Below are 16,651 nucleotides of genomic sequence, written 5' to 3'. Positions count from 1 at the left end.
TAGCTGACACGGTGGTGTTCGCTCATAGGTTGGACTCGATCATCTCAAGAGGTCTTTTCCAACCTAATCGATTCTGTGAGTCTCTGGTGTTCGGTACTCGGCTCTCCTCCGCGCAGGCAGAGAGTCCCCCCTTCTCAGGAACGCTAGCGCTCCCCGCGGGCGGAGAAAGGCCGGTGGGAGCCGCCCGGCCCTGCTGTGAAAGGCGGAGGTGAGCGGCTCCTGGCAGATCGGGAAGGAGAGCCAGCTCCGCCCCGCTCACGGCGCTTCCCGGCGGGCCGCGGGGCAGCGCCGGGGCGGTACCGGGGCGGTGTCTGCGCTCGCTGGCTGCAGAGGCCGCTGGGCCTGTCCGGCCCTTCCGGGTCCCCCACCAGGCTACGCTCCCCCGTCCGCCGCAGGTGAGCTCCCGCCCCAGGTCCAGCACCACGACCCCTCCCTGCCCTTGCTGGTCCTGGGCCGAGCGGCTGCCTCCTTATTTCTGTTCACATTAATGAAGCAGACGTGGGCCGAATCATCTTTGGGTTATCCCTTCTTTTTGCCTCACGGATTTTCTCTCAAAGCAGGTAAGAAAGGACCATGGGAGTTCAAGGACTTTGGAAACTGCTTGAATGCACCGGGAGAACCATAAGCCCAGAAACGCTAGAAGGGAAAATTCTTGCTGTGGGTATCCTTTAAAAGTAAAGCCGGGGAGCCAAAACTGTGAGGGAGATTATCTTAACTATTTCCCTTACTTATGAGTGATCATCTTTTCTTGTTGTGATTATGATGATTATTGTTGTTATTAATTTTAAATTGACAATATTTTGGTAGGTGGATTTTATGCTTTATAATATGTGGAATAGTAAGCTCTTTCTGTTTTTATCGTTTGAAAAATAGGCTTTTCTGAATAGGTTCCTTACAAAAGTGTTGGACTCTAGGATTTTGTGCTTTATAAATAAACTTGCTGCTCTCTGTAGGACTGTAAGATGAAAAAATTAAATACTTAAAAATCAGCTTTCCTATCCTGTATGCTTGGTTAAATGCTGGAAAGATGTGGAGGGAAATTAGCCTTCATTTATGTGTAAAAATAATTGGGGAGGTACTTGCTCCACAGTTCCTTCCACTCTACTTTTTGTGCAGGGCAATAAGGGCAAGAATTTATTCTTCTCCAAAGTTCACAGCTATCTGGATAATTTTGGTTTCCATAAGCCAAACCTGAAGCAGTGGGCAAAAGCCACTCAGTCAAATATGTGCACTTTATAGAAACTTAATGTAGTATATGTGTAAGAGAGCAGAGTTTTTCCTCTCAGCGGTTCTTTAAGATATCAGTATTTGGTTGAACCAAGCAATAAAGGGAGCCAGAGATCGTGGTGGTGTTTCCGTACGGAATGCTCACCTCCTCACTCTGTTCCATCGGCTCTGCAAGTTACTGTTTTTCCGAATTCGACCTGTCTTTGTTTTTGATGGAGAGGCACCTCTTCTGAAGAGACAAACCTTGGTAAGTGCCTTTGCTGGGTCATTGCAATGCAAAATAGGGTGTGCGTCCACTGAAACTAAGTAGCCATGTTCAATCTCCTTCCTACTGTTCTGCCTATGCTTCTGATCTGTGAGGACGGAGGGCTTGAAGCCACTGCTGTGCAGTGTCCTTTGCAGTCCCAACCTAGGTTAGCTCTTGGAGTATGCGGCAGCTCTCTTTTGATAGAGGCAGGTTTGATTTCCTTAGAAACCAGATTGTGGAGAAGTAGAGGATGGCATAAGCCTGGATCAGGCTCCAGAATGGACCTGAATGAACTCTTGCGGCATTTGTACCCAGAAGCTGAAAGCTGTTCCCAAGTCCCACAGAGGAAACAGACGTAGATTTAGAGGATTTGAAGGCTATGACCCCAGTAGTGTAGGATGACTTAGGAGTAGCTCGTAGGCTCAGCACACTGAATTTTAACAGTGATTCATTGGATGTGCATCTTCAGCATCTGGCAAAATCTTGTTGGTGTTAATCTTATTTTCACAGGCTAAGCGAAGACAAAGAAAGGAAGTTGCCATCAGTGATTCCAGGGAAACTACAGAGAAACTCTTGAAAACGCTTTTGAAGAGACACGTTATCAAAACTGCTCTTGCGGGAAAAAGGCAAGAATAAAAATCATTTTTCCCTCATTTATAAGTGTCAGATAATTCTTTATATAGCTCTTAATCACTGTGGGTTTTTTTTCCTTTTCCCTAAGCAATGAAGTTTTGCCCAGTATTACACAAGTTCGAAGAGGAGAAATTGATGATATGTATGTATTGCCTGCTTTAGAAGATGAAGAGAAGAATAGGTAGGTAAAATTAAGAAAAATAACTTAAACTAGGATAAAAGCATTAAACACATTTTTTGATGCTGCTGAAAGGCCTTTGATCTATGAGATTCTGTAATATATGAAGTATATTTTTAATTTATATTTTATTTCAGTTTCTTTTTGGAGGGTTTGTTTATAACCGTACACAGAACCCTTCTAGTTACTTATGAGAAAGTACCAGAAGAAGCTTTCAGCCCATAGATTAAATTTCTACACTGGATTCATGTTTAAGGATGGAAGGTCTACCTCAGTCTCTGTGACCATATCTGTACAACTAAATGGGACTGATTGTTCAAGCTTGGGTGACTGCTGCCTGTATGACTCTGTTTTGTGTCCCCCTGTTCAGAGCATTGACATGTTCAGCAGGAGCAGGCTTTGTTTGTGCTGTCAAATATGACAAATAACACAAACTGAGAACATGAAGCTGTGTGTTAGATTGCTCTACGTATATCTGTCCTTTCATGTACTTTAAACACTGACCATCAGGTAAGGATTTAAGCAGCATCAGTTGTCTCAATCTAGTTTTAGCTGACATAAGTCTGCCTTCTTGCTTTCTGCTCAGATCTTTTTGACCTGTGTATGTATTTATAATGTGTGTTTGTATGTATATGTATATATATATATATGTGTGTGTGTGTGTATTTTTGTACTTACTACCAAAGAGATGACTAAAGTCCTTTTGCTTTAAATAGGAACTTTATTTTCCTGGGTAAATATCTACACCTTTTGTTTTCTCTTTGTGATTTTTAGCTCGGAGGAGGAGGAAGAAAAGGAATGGCAAATGAGAGTGAGCCAAAAAAAGATGTTGCAAGTAAGTGCAACCTAATTGCCCTGTTACTGTGAACAGTCTTCTCATTCATGTGCTATGCTTAAAAGATAAACAAAAAGCTTAAAAAAGCCCAATTGTTTGGAGATATAGGTCTTACTATAGCATTACTTCTCAAGCAAACAAGTTAATTTTTGGTACTCTAAGACTTCCTGGTAATGAGGAAATATAAATGTAATTTCTCCACTAGGATACAACGGAAGAGAAATTTTTTATGGTATCCTTTTTTTTTCTTTTTACTACTTTCCCTGAACATACTGAGAAAAATTGGTTTTTCTGATGATGTACGTGACATGTATGCATTTATGCACGTGTGTATGCATATAAAAGACAGCATTTAACAAAATTCCTGTGCTTCTGCACATATGAACTGATGCTGAAGGATTTCATTCCTTGAGTTTTCACAGATAAATTCTGTATTTGCTTCTGTTGTGCTCATAGGAAGAGGAGAAGAGAAATATATAACCTAAGGAGAAGACATAATGAGTAATAAAATTATCTCTGCTTTCATCAACAGAAAAAAAAAAAAAGAAAAACTCCTGAAAATACTGTTTATCTTTGAAGTAGTTCTCATTCAGAAGGAGAACCTCTTTAGAAAGATAATCAGACTAGCTGAGGCTATAGAACCTACTTCTGTGATTTATACTAAATATCTTTTTGTAAAAAGAGTAAAACCAAGTTTCTCTGTATAATGTACATCAATAATTATGTACTTTACATTGTTTTATTATGTAGCAGTTACCTTTTTTTTCCCTTGTTTTCTTTACCATATAGGAAGTAGCAACAAAATTCCTAAGTTTTTTTTTTTTGATCTTGTTGTTTGGAATGATGCTTTAAATATTTACTATTTTCGCTGTGCTGTAATATAAAATTTATATTTTATGTTATTTTCCATTTTTATAGGAACAGTTATGTGAAAATCCTTATTCTGTAGATATTGAATCAGAAGATTTCAACAAGCTGCCTCCAGAAGTAAAACATGAGATCTTGACTGATATTAAAGAACTTACAAAGCGAAGAAGAACGTTATTTGAAGCAATGCCAGAGGTAATATTTAAAATAATTTTCAAGCCAACAGAATGGAGCTATTGCCATTAATGCAGATGAGGACTATGTAAGTGTATCACATCTGGAAACCTTTACTCCCTGGACTACTTAATAAGAGATGTTATATTGAGGGGGAAAAAATCCAATGAGATAATGACTCTTAACAACCTTATCTCTTGATTTCCACTAAAATTAGCAGAGCTAATTCAGTTTGGCAAGAACGAGAAAAAGCATGCTCTGTCTCATACCTCATCAGCATTATGCCCAAGATTTCAATTGCAAAAACAAGCTAGTGGTGTGGATAAACCAGGCAGAATGAACACAACTAGGATTCCAAACCCTGAGGTTGTTAGCGGAGCTGGCAGCTGGGAAAAGGCTTTTGTAACTTAGACAGAGAGATGTGTTGCTGAAGCTGCTCAGAGACAAATGGAGAATCCTACAGTGCCGCTTCTGGAGTTAGATTTGAAAGTACAGTGTATGACAGATCAAATGATAGCTAAGAATCATAATTTTAGAATGGTCCATGTGTGGATTCTGTTTTAATTGCTTTCTTTTATAAGATGGAAATGACCTCTGCAAACCAACTAAGTTTGTTGGTCACATAATTGATATTTCATGTTTAACGAGCAGTCAGAACTACTGGTACCTTTTAGAATTGTTGCATGTTACCAGGATAGTATTGCTGTCGTTTGGGAGTGCAGCAGTCAGTAAAACACAAATGTTACCTGTTTAAAGGAACTCTTTTAAGAGTTTCCACACTCTCCAGAGTGTGGGAAATGAACTTGCTTAAAAGGGGCATTTTATTTCAATTGACTTGTTTGTTTTGTTTTGTTTCATTTTGTTTTGTTTTGTTTTGAGGACTCCAATGAGTTTTCCCAGTACCAGCTTAGGGGCTTGCTTAAAAAAAGCAACCTCAATCGGTGCATAGAGAATGTGCAAAAAGAAATGAATCAACAGCACTCGGGTGAAATCCAAACACAATATGAAAATGAAGGTGGTTTTGTGAAAGAAGTGGAATCAAGGAGGGTGGTCTCTGAAGAGACTTCTCACTATATTCTGATAAAGGGTATGTCAGGTCTTAATTTTGTAAAACCTCTTGTTTGGAGTGTACACTCTGCAGCTGGCAGTTTTTAAAAAAACCCCTGAATATTGTTTACAGGCGCATGTAGCCAATACTTTGTATGAAATGTGCATTACTATTGTACATAATTAACTGTGATCTGTAAACCTGTAGAAAAGTGATTTATTAATCTTTATATAATGTTGTTCATTATGTAAAATGGAATGTTATTATAAAGCGGTTTTTTACTAAAACAAAAAAAATCAACAAAAACTTTCTTTCAGGTATTCAAGCAAAAGAAGCTATAAATAGAGACTTGGAAACTACTGCAGGACCCTCATCAAAAATGCTTGAATTGACTAAATTGAATAAAATCAACGAATCTCCTGCTAATGCAAAGCTAGTTGCATCTGACAAGACGCAGACAGAGAAAGATAATAATGTGGTGACAGCACCACCCTCTCCTCGGACTTTGCTTGCTATCCAGGCTGCTATGGTAGAAAGCAGCTCAGAAGAAGAACTGGATACAGGACAATTGAATGTAGATCAATTTGTAACAGAGGAAGGCAGTGTGTCTCCAAGAACACTACGGGCAATTCAGCAAGCTCTGAGTGATGAGGATAAAAGGGAAGAAGTTGTTACTATTAGAACTGATGGAGTGCTACCAGAAAGATCAGAAGTGAAAGATTTTCTGCTTAGTAGCTCAGATGAGGAAGAGCAGATTCCTGAAGTTAAGGAAGGAAAAAACATACTTACAGCTACAATTTGTTCGTCAATCCAAGTGACTACGCATGGTGCTGAATTTGAACAGAAGAGTCAGAAGTTGGAAGAAAATCATACTACACCCAAAGACACTGGTATATCCACAGTTGAAAATTACTCTTCTACTGACAATACTAAAAAAGGCAAAGAAGATGTAAGCAAAGAAGAAAATGGTTCAAAAAATTGTATTGCACCCAAGGATACCAGTATATCCAGAGCAGAAAATTATTTGTTTATTGACAGTACTAGAATAGACACAGAAGATTTGGACAAAGAAGAAAATGGTTCCAAAAATCATATTTCACCCAAAGATATCAGTATATCCAGAGCTGAAAATTATTCTTGTATTGAAAATACTAGGAAAGGCAAAGAAGACTTAGAAAAAGAAGAAAATGGTTCCAAAATGGACTTAAAGTCTTTGGAAGATAAGGATATGAATTTGTGTGTGCAGAAGCCAAGTTGTTCCTCTGTACAAACTAGTATAGGGGCTTTGATTCATGCTGCAACAACAGACCTTTCTAAAAATGAGAAAAACTTGAAAATTTCTGAAAATATAGAGGAAGTAATTTTGCAAACAGAAGAGAATGTATCTGAGGTACAGAAGCATATTAGAGTTTTTCCAGAAGCAAGAGGTCCTGAGGAGGAAAGAGAAGGGATTTCACAGTCTGAAGACAGTGATTCCGATGGTATGTGCTTTTTAATTGTGTAAAAAGATAAAAAAATAGGAACTTAGCATATTTGTAGTCCTTTGAAGGTAACCTTTTCTCTCAGTGCGAAATGCTTTAAATACACCTATCCCTACACATACAGGAGGTGGGAAGAAAATCTGAGCTATGTTTTTCCCCTTGGTGTCACATTTTATCATTGAAACCTGAGTATAAAATACAAAAAGTCAGGAAAGCATGTTGTTGTGTACACTGAATTTAACTGGTGTATTAATGGTCAGCCACTTGGTTTGTGTAATTTCACAATCCTTAGATATAAGTCTGCATGTAGGAAAAAAAATTAAAACACTGCCCAAGCTAACAATATGTTCAAGTATCTGTTTTCTCTTAATAGCAAGCTTTATTGAAGTGGATACTGAAATCAGTAATGAGGCTGAGTTTCCTACTAAATATGATGAAAAACTGGGTGATGAAACAGCGCTTTCAGAACTAGAGGCAGGTAGACCTGATGATGCCACACAGGAGCTGCTGAAGGAGTCTGATCAAGTGCAGTTGGGAAATGCTCAGAATGTTGAAAGAGAAGCTGATAATAAAGATGCAGTGGATGAGTGGCAAGACATCAGTTTGGTAACTTGTTCTCCTTGTTACTTGTTTTGAGCTATTAATGGAGTGCTTTGTCTCCAAGTAGTTGTTAAGGAAAACTATTGGACAGCTTTTTATTGTTTCATTGCTTTCTCATATATGTATCTAATTGTACAGGAACTGATTTTTGTTTAAAGATAGTTAATCATAATCTCCCTGAAATCAGAGGGAAACTTTAAAGGGTGTAGCACGGTGATGACAACCTATCCCTGGTACTGCATTAGAGAAGCTGTAACAACTTCTGAGTGTGAATTAATGGATCATATACTACTAGAATAATTATAGCCGGAGACTTAGTGCTGTACTTAACTAAGTATACCTGAATTGTTGAAATAATGGAAATCTTGGTTTATATTTTCAGGAAGAACTAGAAGAATTAGAAAGGGACCTTTCTACTGAGCAGAATATGCTTCAGTCTCAGAAACAGCAGCAGGAGCGTGTTGCTGCTTCTGTAACAGGACAGATGTTCTTGGAAAGCCAGGTAGTATTTACTGAGTCATTTTGATTTGTTTCACTCCTCCACCCCAGTAATTTACTCAAAAGCTGTTAGTAATTTTTGTTAATTATAGGTCTCCTTTTTTCCTCTAGCTGAGTGGGGAACATAACCCAGAACTGTGTAAATAGCACAAGTCTGTAAACCTAGTGCGTGTTGGATATTTAACTGAAGTTAAATAATGTATTCCGTAAAAGCAAAAATGCATCAAAATACATATATATCAAAACACTATCCAAAGAATGATTAGTCTACCCACTGTTTCCTGCTTGATATGAATGTTTCTCATATGCTTTCAACTATTTTCTTAGCTGAAGTGATGACCAATTTTTTTAAAATATGATTTTTTTTTTTCATTTAACCTGCATCTTTCTTTCATGGATGCCACATAACTGTAATGCATGGAATTTTCTCCTTGCTGTGGAAAACACAGTAGTTAAGTATGCTTGTGTAATTAAGATAGCAGGTTCTCAAACTCTATGCTAATAGGGTGCTCAAGTAGTGCTTGACTTATGTGGAACTATCTACCTGAGATAAGTGTGATTTCCCCCTTGACTTAACTGTGCTTGGCACTTTTTAGGGGAAATTAAGATTTGCTGCCAAATATGAAATACATCCCAAGTGTGAATCTAGCAGTTCCAAGTCAAGCAGAAGTATAATAGAAGTTAATTCTTTAGATGAATTGTTGCTTTCCCTCCATCCTACAGGAGCTTCTGCGTCTGTTTGGCATTCCATATATTGAAGCTCCAATGGAAGCAGAGGCACAGTGTGCCATATTGGACCTTACTGATCAGACCTCTGGGACAATCACCGATGACAGTGATGTTTGGTTATTTGGCGCACGACACGTTTATAAAAATTTCTTCAGCCAGAACAAATATGTAGAATATTATCAGTATATTGATTTGCAAAACGAGCTAGGTAAGCCTCGGGTATTGGTTTGTTAAACACAGTCTTTAATAAGACAGCGCTGCCATCTGTCTCTTTGAAATTGTGTTTTCTACAGAATTTTGTGTGTCTGTTATTACAGTGCCTGTTCTTTGGGTAGTCTCTAAAGCCATTCAGTTAGGTTACTGTTTTTACTGCCAACTGACCACCCTGAATATACAAACTCCTGCATTTCATATACTGAGTTAATGTGATGATCATCAAGGCTGGAGATATGAACTATGGTATCAGTTCCTGGATAAATGTTAGCATGACTTTCCTGATGTGGTAGGAAAATTATATTCTGATGTCATCAAATTTATAGTCTTCTGGAAATGGAAGTTAGTTTTGGGCATACTGACACATAATATGTTAAAAGAGGATCAGAAATATGTGTATGCTATGTAAAACATTTTTCATTTAGTTAACACTGACAGATTTTTTTCTTCTTTCAGATTGCTCTTCAACCAGTCTAATCAAATTGTTGCTAATTTTGTTGAACTACTAAACTTCAGTGTCACATAGTGTATTAGGGAAAATATGAACCAAGTTAAACTTATTATGCCTTTTTCTAGCAGAATTCTTAAAATCAGTTTTGACACTTTCAGATTTGAGAGGCTGTAGACTTTGAAGTAATATTTTAATGTCTTCAGCATGTAACATTTCATACAATTTTTATGTGGTGAAAAATATCTTTGGTTTCTTCTTCCAGCAAATGGAATGGAATATTTTTTCCCCTACTGAAGTATGCTCATGTAGCTTACTTGGAAAGAATTGCTGTAAAAGCATGTGTGTGTGATTTTTAACTGTTATTAATGTAATAAGCCAGAGCTTTTATTTATTTATTGGGGAAAAATAGTCACCATTGGTCTTGATGTCACATTTCTCTGCAGCCTTGTACTGCTACTTCTTTCCCATGCGTTGCACAATTCTTCTTTCTTAGCTCCGTTCTTGATAGATATCCTAACTAGCATGATGATGATCTTGCTTTGTTTGTTTAGAATCACATCCCTCCTTTTCTGCATTGAATTTTTTTAAAGTTATTTTTTATTTAAATCTAAATTATTGAAGCTGGTCACTAAAAATCAGTCTGGTTGCCTCAAACCTTATATCAAGTAGAAATGGTTGGCTGAGTTTTTCCTTCTTTCTGGCTGTTCCACAGGCTCTTCTGGCCTACTTAGTAACTGCACCAGCACAGAACAAAAGGCTCCCAGTTGGGGAACACTTAAGAAGCAGAGGCATTGATATTATGGACTAGAATTCAAACAGAATGTTTTTATTTAAACATTTTTTTATTAAAGCATTATTAAATTTGAGTCTGCATTAGATGGGAACAGGACAGTAATTGGATAAAATAAATGTAAAAAAAAAAATCTCTTGGCAACCCTGAATTTCCCAAAGGTTTTGACATTAGACTATCATTTAGGTTGGAAAAGACCTCTGAGGTCATCAAGTCCAGCCTTTGACTGATCACCACCTTACCAACTAGACTGTGGCACTGAGTGCCATGTTCAGTTGTTTCTTGAACACCTCCAGGGGTGGTGAATCCACCACCTCCTCAGGCAGCCGATTCCAATGTTTAACAACCCTTTCTGTTAAAAAATTCCTCCTGATGTCCCTTGTAACAGTTTAATTTTGGCAAGATGTATTTGCCCAGTTAGCACAACTATTGGTGCTTGACCTAGAAGGAGCATATTTATAGTACTCTAGAATATAATTGAACAAATTCTGATGTTGAACTAAATATAATTTTACAGAGTAAATGCCTTTGCGTTCCTTTTGATTTTTGCCTTTCAGATAATATTTTTTAATTTGTAAGAGAATAAATGCTGCATCCACTGGTTTTATTTGGTTTATGCACTTTCTTTTACAGGGTTGGATAGAAGCAAGCTGATTAATTTGGCGTACTTGCTTGGAAGTGACTACACTGAGGGCATCCCAAATGTTGGCTTCGTAACAGCGATGGAGATTTTAAATGAATTTCCTGGGCATGGCTTAGAACCACTCTTAAAATTTGCGTATGCTTCATTCTATTTTGCTCTTTTGTCTCTCCATATTATGAAAATGAATATGCTTTTCTGCTGCTTAAGCATGCACCAAGACATATGACCACCTTTGACCATCATTAAGGAGACTAAATTGTAAAACATGTGTCTCCATTATACCACTATTTGAAATGATAGGTAAATAAGGTGACATATTGATACAGCAATTACCATGAGTGAGCAATTACAGTGAAATAGAACAGCTGTAAAACTGTGTGACTGCCTCAGAGTTCATTGCAGAGCTGGATCCATAATGGAGCAGAGGTTTATTCTGCCTGAGTTTGTGAGAAGTTGCTATAGCTTGTTCATAGAGAAAAGAGGATGGATGACCTGGAAAGAGACAGACAGGTAGGCTGTGGGGAAGAACAAGATTTGAAGAGGGCCAAGGCAGTTGTATTGGCAGAGGCAAGGACGGTTAGAAGGTTTGGTTTTTTGTTTGGGTTTTTTGTTTGTTTGTTTTGTTTTGTTGGGGTTGGTTTGTGTTTTTTTGTTGTTGTTGTTTTCTTTTTTTTCCCCTTTCATACCAAAAAAATCTCCAAAAATGATCCTCGTGTGAGGAAGCGAGGCTGAAGTTAGGGTCTTCTGTTTAGCAATTTATGGGGAATCCAGGTGATGTTTACTACTGTGGCTTACAATGGCTGCATTTAATGTGTATGTTTTGTCTTTTCTGCTTACAGATTATTTATCACTTTGACCATCCTTTATTTAGAAATCTTCTACCTCATACCTTGTAGCAACTGAAGTAGAGAGACTAAGGCTATTGAAATAAGCATGGTGGCTCTTGATATTTCAAATTATATGTTATGGAGGCAAATTAATAATCTCTGTTTTTCAGTGAGTGGTGGAATGAGGCTCAGAAGAATAAGAAATTGAGACCTAATCCACATGATACCAAGGTCAAGAAGAAACTGCGGGAGCTGCAGCTTTCTTCAGGTTTCCCAAATCCAGCAGTGGCAGAAGCATACCTGAAGCCTGTGGTGGATGAGACAAGGAGTTCGTTCACCTGGGGGAAGCCTGACTTAGAGCAGATCAGAGAATATCCTTTTACTGTATGGTAGGACTTGTTAGGTAAAAGTACTCAAAGTTCATAAAGTGTGTTAGTGAGTCAGTAATGGAGTGGCAAGTTCTTAACATCTCTTGGGTGTGAGGGGTCCCCAGCCCTATCTGCATGCACTTTCCTAAAATGACACCAGCTCTGGAATGGAAGGGAATGCAGCCATGCTTGTGTGGTACTCAAGGCTGCTCTGCCCTCCTAGAGAGTGGGCTGCTTTGCTTTGTGTGGAAAGAGAATCTTGTATCTGGCCTAATTAATTTGTTTTGATCCTCCTGCTTCTGTAACTGTCCTCTGCCTGTTTCTAGACTTAGAGTGAGTGGGATTGTTTGCACACTCCTGATGTATGTTTGCCATTTTTCATGAATAAGTCTCAAAGCCTAATCAGAAATGGTGTTTCAATCTGCACTTTATCCCTGGTTATTCCCTGCATTTCTTCCAATAATGTCTGTTTTTTGAATCTGTTGCAGTCTAAGCTGCAGCGGATTGTTGAAAAGTAGATGGCAATGCCTGCAGAGCTGATAGTGTTTTAAACAGTAAATGGAATTTCTAGTGTGTGCAAGTGTAAAAATAAGATTTATTTATAGGTATTTTGTCTTATGACAATACTGTATAGCCAAAATGAGTTCTGTCTTCATTGAAACATACCTTTGGAAGTGTTGATATTAGAGAAAAGGTTCTGCAACTACTGGAGATGTAACAGTGGGATTTATGATGCATAGCATAATACTGGAACAGTCCACATAAGCCAGCTGTTATAACTTAGAGTCTTCTCTAGTTTTGTAGTAGAAAAACTTTTGAACTGGAGAAACTTTCTGACAGACATTATTTACTTGAGGAATTTTCATTTTATGTGTTTACAGAATAGTAGTTAATAGCCATTTTGTAAAGTTCTTTGACTTTCTACACATTCTGTAAGGATCACTTTGGCTGGACTACAACAAAGATAGATGGAATCCTTTTGCCTGTGATGAAACAGCTGAATGTGCAGCAGGTAAAGTATAAAACGTATAGTTTAAGGGCAACTGGAAAATCATGAGAAGCATTTTAAAATTAAGAGCAAGGATTTAAACTAAAATATGTTTCTCGAAAACTGGGCTTTGGTCATGTTTTATAATCTTTATGTATATATATTTAAATCATTAAACGTACTTCTCCAGACTTCATTTCTGTATGATTTGAGTGTGCTGTGAGGGACCAATTGTTGGTCTCAAATTTTATTATCTGTGAAGCACCTATCTCAGATCGAGGCTGCTGTTTCTTCTGGATGTAGCTGATGCTACAGGTATCTCAAGCAACTTTAGTAATTTTAAAAGACAGTGTGCTGTCTTTAAAAAGTATTTATAAAAATACCCCTAAGGTTTTGGTGAAGTGATACTGCCTATTTGATGCCATACGTATCCTTTGAGGAGGAGTGCAGGCTGAACTGTTGAGCAAGTGCCCATTAATAATATTATTCTAATTCCCAAATAAATGTTCTGTCAACTTGAATAAAAGCTGAAAGGGAATAGTGATGCAGACTGTGAAAACTGTCAAAGTCAGTTGTGAAATTGATCACCCAATCTCAGGCTGTTTTCTCCTTTTGTCATATACAAGGTAGATACATTGTCTAAACCAGTGTTCTAGGTTCTCTGTATCACTCGAAGGATTGAAAGGTACCAAACCCCATGGTTAAATAGATATACTTTCAGGTTGACTGGAGCATCCTTTGGAACCATCTGTTTCTCTTAGACAATCTTAGGGAAAATATAGAGGACTAGCTTAGTCTCTACAATAAGCCTAGCTGTGGTTGAATAGCACAGATCCATCCTATATGACTACTTCTAGTTCTACTCTTCGGAATTATACTGTAGCAGCATGTGGTACAATGAACTTGAGTCAAATGACTGTGTGTTGCACTTGCAGGCACAAATGTAAAGTGCACTTACTACATTTACTTAGTAAACATTCTGCTGTTTTAACAGCTTGAAGCTAAGGATGTGTTTGTAAGGACATCCTTAAGAGCACTACAGAGGTTCTCTGTATTAGGGTTGAAAATAGCAACATATGTCTAATCATCAGCACAATGTTTATGAATTTCACTGGAGGTTGCTAATTATTTGGTTTCTGTAAAGGTTCTTGTTGTATAATTTATAATAAGGTATAGGTATTACTTAATAATGCATCTTATTGTTCACATCTATGTGCACATGTATTAATTTCATTAGTCCTTTGTCCTGCTTTAGTTTTGGGTGGCTTATAGCATAGCTGAGATAACAACTGAATTCCTATCCTATTCAAAGGTGTTTTTCTGTTTTATTTTTCATAGACTCAGCTTCGAATTGATTCGTTCTTCAGATTAGAGCAGCATGAAAAACTAGCTATTAAAAGTCAGAGACTGCGCAGAGCTGTGACTTGCCTGAAGAGAAAGGAAAAAGAAGCAGACGATGAAATTCAGGAGACCACTGCTGTTACAGAGATGGAGCTTGAACAGCATGAGAAAACAAAAGGGGAAGGTACCACAGGCTGCACAAATCTAACTGTGGCAACAAAAGCCCAGAGGGGAAAGAGAAGAAAACACTCGGATTCCAGAAAAGAATGTTTATATGGAGGTGGTTTTATTGGAAATTTGCATCTTTCAGAAACTTCTAGTGACTCCTCAGAGGAATCAGAAAGTAGAGATTTAGGCAAAAGGAGGAAAAACACCTCTGTGATAGAGATTGCAGACCATAAAGAGAAAAAGGGGTGCAGTAGCTCAAGTGATGAGGATGAAGACCTGGGAAATGTAGTCATGGTGACTGCCAAACCTGTGTTTGAGGGCAGAAAAAACAAATCACGGGGCAAGAGAGGAATAAGAAAGAAAAAGTCTTAAAGAAGGAAAGTAATAAAAAGGGCAGACTCTGTGGCATTTATGATTTAAGCTTTGTAAATATTCTAATGAATTTTTGATAAAATATAATAAATTATTTCTATTTGTTATGTATTTGTCATGCATTTTCTGTCCAAACCTTAAATAGAAGGGATTCTAAGCGATGAAAAAACTAATTTTAGGACATTTACTCATCAAGACCTAGATTGAACTTGATGTAAGTTTTTTGGATTCAGATTTTAAAATTGAACCAATATGCGATGTCCAGTCATTTACATTCTGAGTTAATTGTTAAAATCACCTGCAGTCTGTTGCTTCCTCAACTTAGAACTTAAATGAAATTTTGAAAACTACCTGGATGATTTCTGGGTATTGCAAGAAGGAAAATAAGTTCAATTAGTTTTGTTTTTCTTTTCTCTTCATTAAACCTGTCTTGAAAGTAATGTTGTTTATTGAAGAGAGATGAAGCAAACTGTCGTAAAATCTCAAGGAAAAACAGACAGTACAACAAGTCCTTACATAATCTGATGAGCAGTAATTGTTTATGTTCTGAATGTAAATGTCATGTTTCTAGATTTGGACTTCCATGACCATGTCAAAAGACAGTGTTTGTTTGAAAAAGTGGTGCAGCAACCCACTGGTTACAGCACTCACATCAGATTAATTTGTGAGAGACAATGTGTTGGGCTCAGACTTCTCACACATCTCACCTCTTTGAATGATTGTAGAATTTATTTCTACCTCCTGTGGATTAAGGAGGAAAAGTACAGTCTTACTTTTATTCTCACATTACATTTTATTCCTTCTTGCCTATTTTTGTCTTCTTAGTTGATATTTCTGCTGTGTTTCTCATTGTTCCATTGTTTGAAATCCAAGTCCATATATTTAAGTTTTGTATTAGATATTACCCTCCCCTAAAAGGATGAAGGGCTGACGTGAACTGGGTGCGATTTGACCCTTGCAGTTGCAGAGAGTCTAATACTTCACGTACAGTTTATATTGGGCAAAAATTATCCTCTTTAAACCTCTTTTCTAAAAGATTATAACATTTTAAGCAAATTCTCAGCCTGTACAGCCAGTTTACAGCACTGGTTTGTAAATCACTGATTAGTATTACTGAATTTTACTTTAAAAGTGTGTATCAGGTCTCAGTGAATTGTTTAATAGTTTATAGGTCTAGAAGAGCTCCTGTTAATATCTTCTGCTGAGTATGGTATAGTACACATACCCTGACCTCTCTGTAGGGTTTGTTTAGTATTTTTGTACAATAATTTATCATTTTTCTGTAACACCTAGAAACCACAGTTGAGGTTGAAGACTAATTTTTCTAAAAAATGTGTAAAGTAAGAGACAGTTCTTGTCCTGAATTGATTACACACTAAAACAGAGAAATCTTAGATAGCTGTAGTTGTTCTTATGGCAGTAAGTATTTGCAATCTGTTGAGTGAATAGACATTTGGAATACAGAGGAGTGTGATGCTAAGCACCTTTGTATTAGATTCCTAAAATGCTGTTTAACTCTTCCTGTCAAGAATTTCAAAGAAAATAATCAAAGAAATAAGTTTCTGACTATTTTTAGTATAGAAAGGCAAAAAGCTCTTCTTTAATTGAGGCGTTGTAGGTACACAAAAAATATTGTACCCACCATGGCATAGACCTTTACAATTTTATAATACCATCTAATTACAATATCTGGACATTACTTCATTGGTTACACCCATCCCCAAAACCGTCCCTCCCATCATCCCACCCTTGCCACACCTCCCAAATCTGAGTTGATGGTCTCAAAATGACAACCCCTTCTTCTCCACCTTCATCTTCCTCGTCCTCTATGTCCTCCTTGGAACAGCTTCAAGGCTTCTAAGTAGTTTTATCTGGTTATATCAAGTGGTCTGACCCTGTTATGTCTCATTTTGAGTACATTTCTACAGATAAGGTGTTTTTCACCTTGCTAAAATCTTTGTTGAAATTAATCT

The 16,651-nt window shown here is 37.4% G+C and overlaps 1 protein-coding gene across 3 annotated transcripts; it reads left to right on the top strand.

The window, feature by feature from the left end:
• The first annotated feature begins 289 nt into the window (after nucleotides 1-289).
• LOC116782215 (DNA repair protein complementing XP-G cells-like) lies at nucleotides 290-14,787 on the top strand. 3 transcript variants are annotated; one of them, XM_032678573.1, is made up of 16 exons: nucleotides 290-395; nucleotides 561-661; nucleotides 1,299-1,474; nucleotides 1,985-2,100; nucleotides 2,196-2,288; nucleotides 3,060-3,120; nucleotides 4,039-4,182; nucleotides 5,041-5,248; nucleotides 5,527-6,690; nucleotides 7,064-7,296; nucleotides 7,673-7,792; nucleotides 8,512-8,725; nucleotides 10,605-10,749; nucleotides 11,612-11,812; nucleotides 12,737-12,821; nucleotides 14,136-14,787. In XM_032678573.1, exons 2-16 carry the CDS (start codon nucleotides 574-576, stop codon nucleotides 14,676-14,678), a joined length of 3,591 nt encoding a protein of 1,196 aa, XP_032534464.1. In that variant the 5' UTR covers nucleotides 290-395; nucleotides 561-573; the 3' UTR covers nucleotides 14,679-14,787. The 3 variants fall into 3 exon arrangements, with proteins under 3 accessions (XP_032534464.1, XP_032534465.1, XP_032534466.1); XM_032678574.1 differs by having other exon boundaries at nucleotides 316-395; nucleotides 558-661; XM_032678575.1 differs by having other exon boundaries at nucleotides 394-412.
• The last annotated feature ends 1,864 nt before the right edge of the window (nucleotides 14,788-16,651 follow it).

This window comes from Chiroxiphia lanceolata, chromosome 2, assembly GCF_009829145.1.
Source record: "Chiroxiphia lanceolata isolate bChiLan1 chromosome 2, bChiLan1.pri, whole genome shotgun sequence".
Classification (NCBI taxonomy): domain Eukaryota; kingdom Metazoa; phylum Chordata; class Aves; order Passeriformes; family Pipridae; genus Chiroxiphia; species Chiroxiphia lanceolata.
Note: the sequence above shows the minus strand (reverse complement) of the source record. Positions and strands in the feature narration are given on the sequence as shown.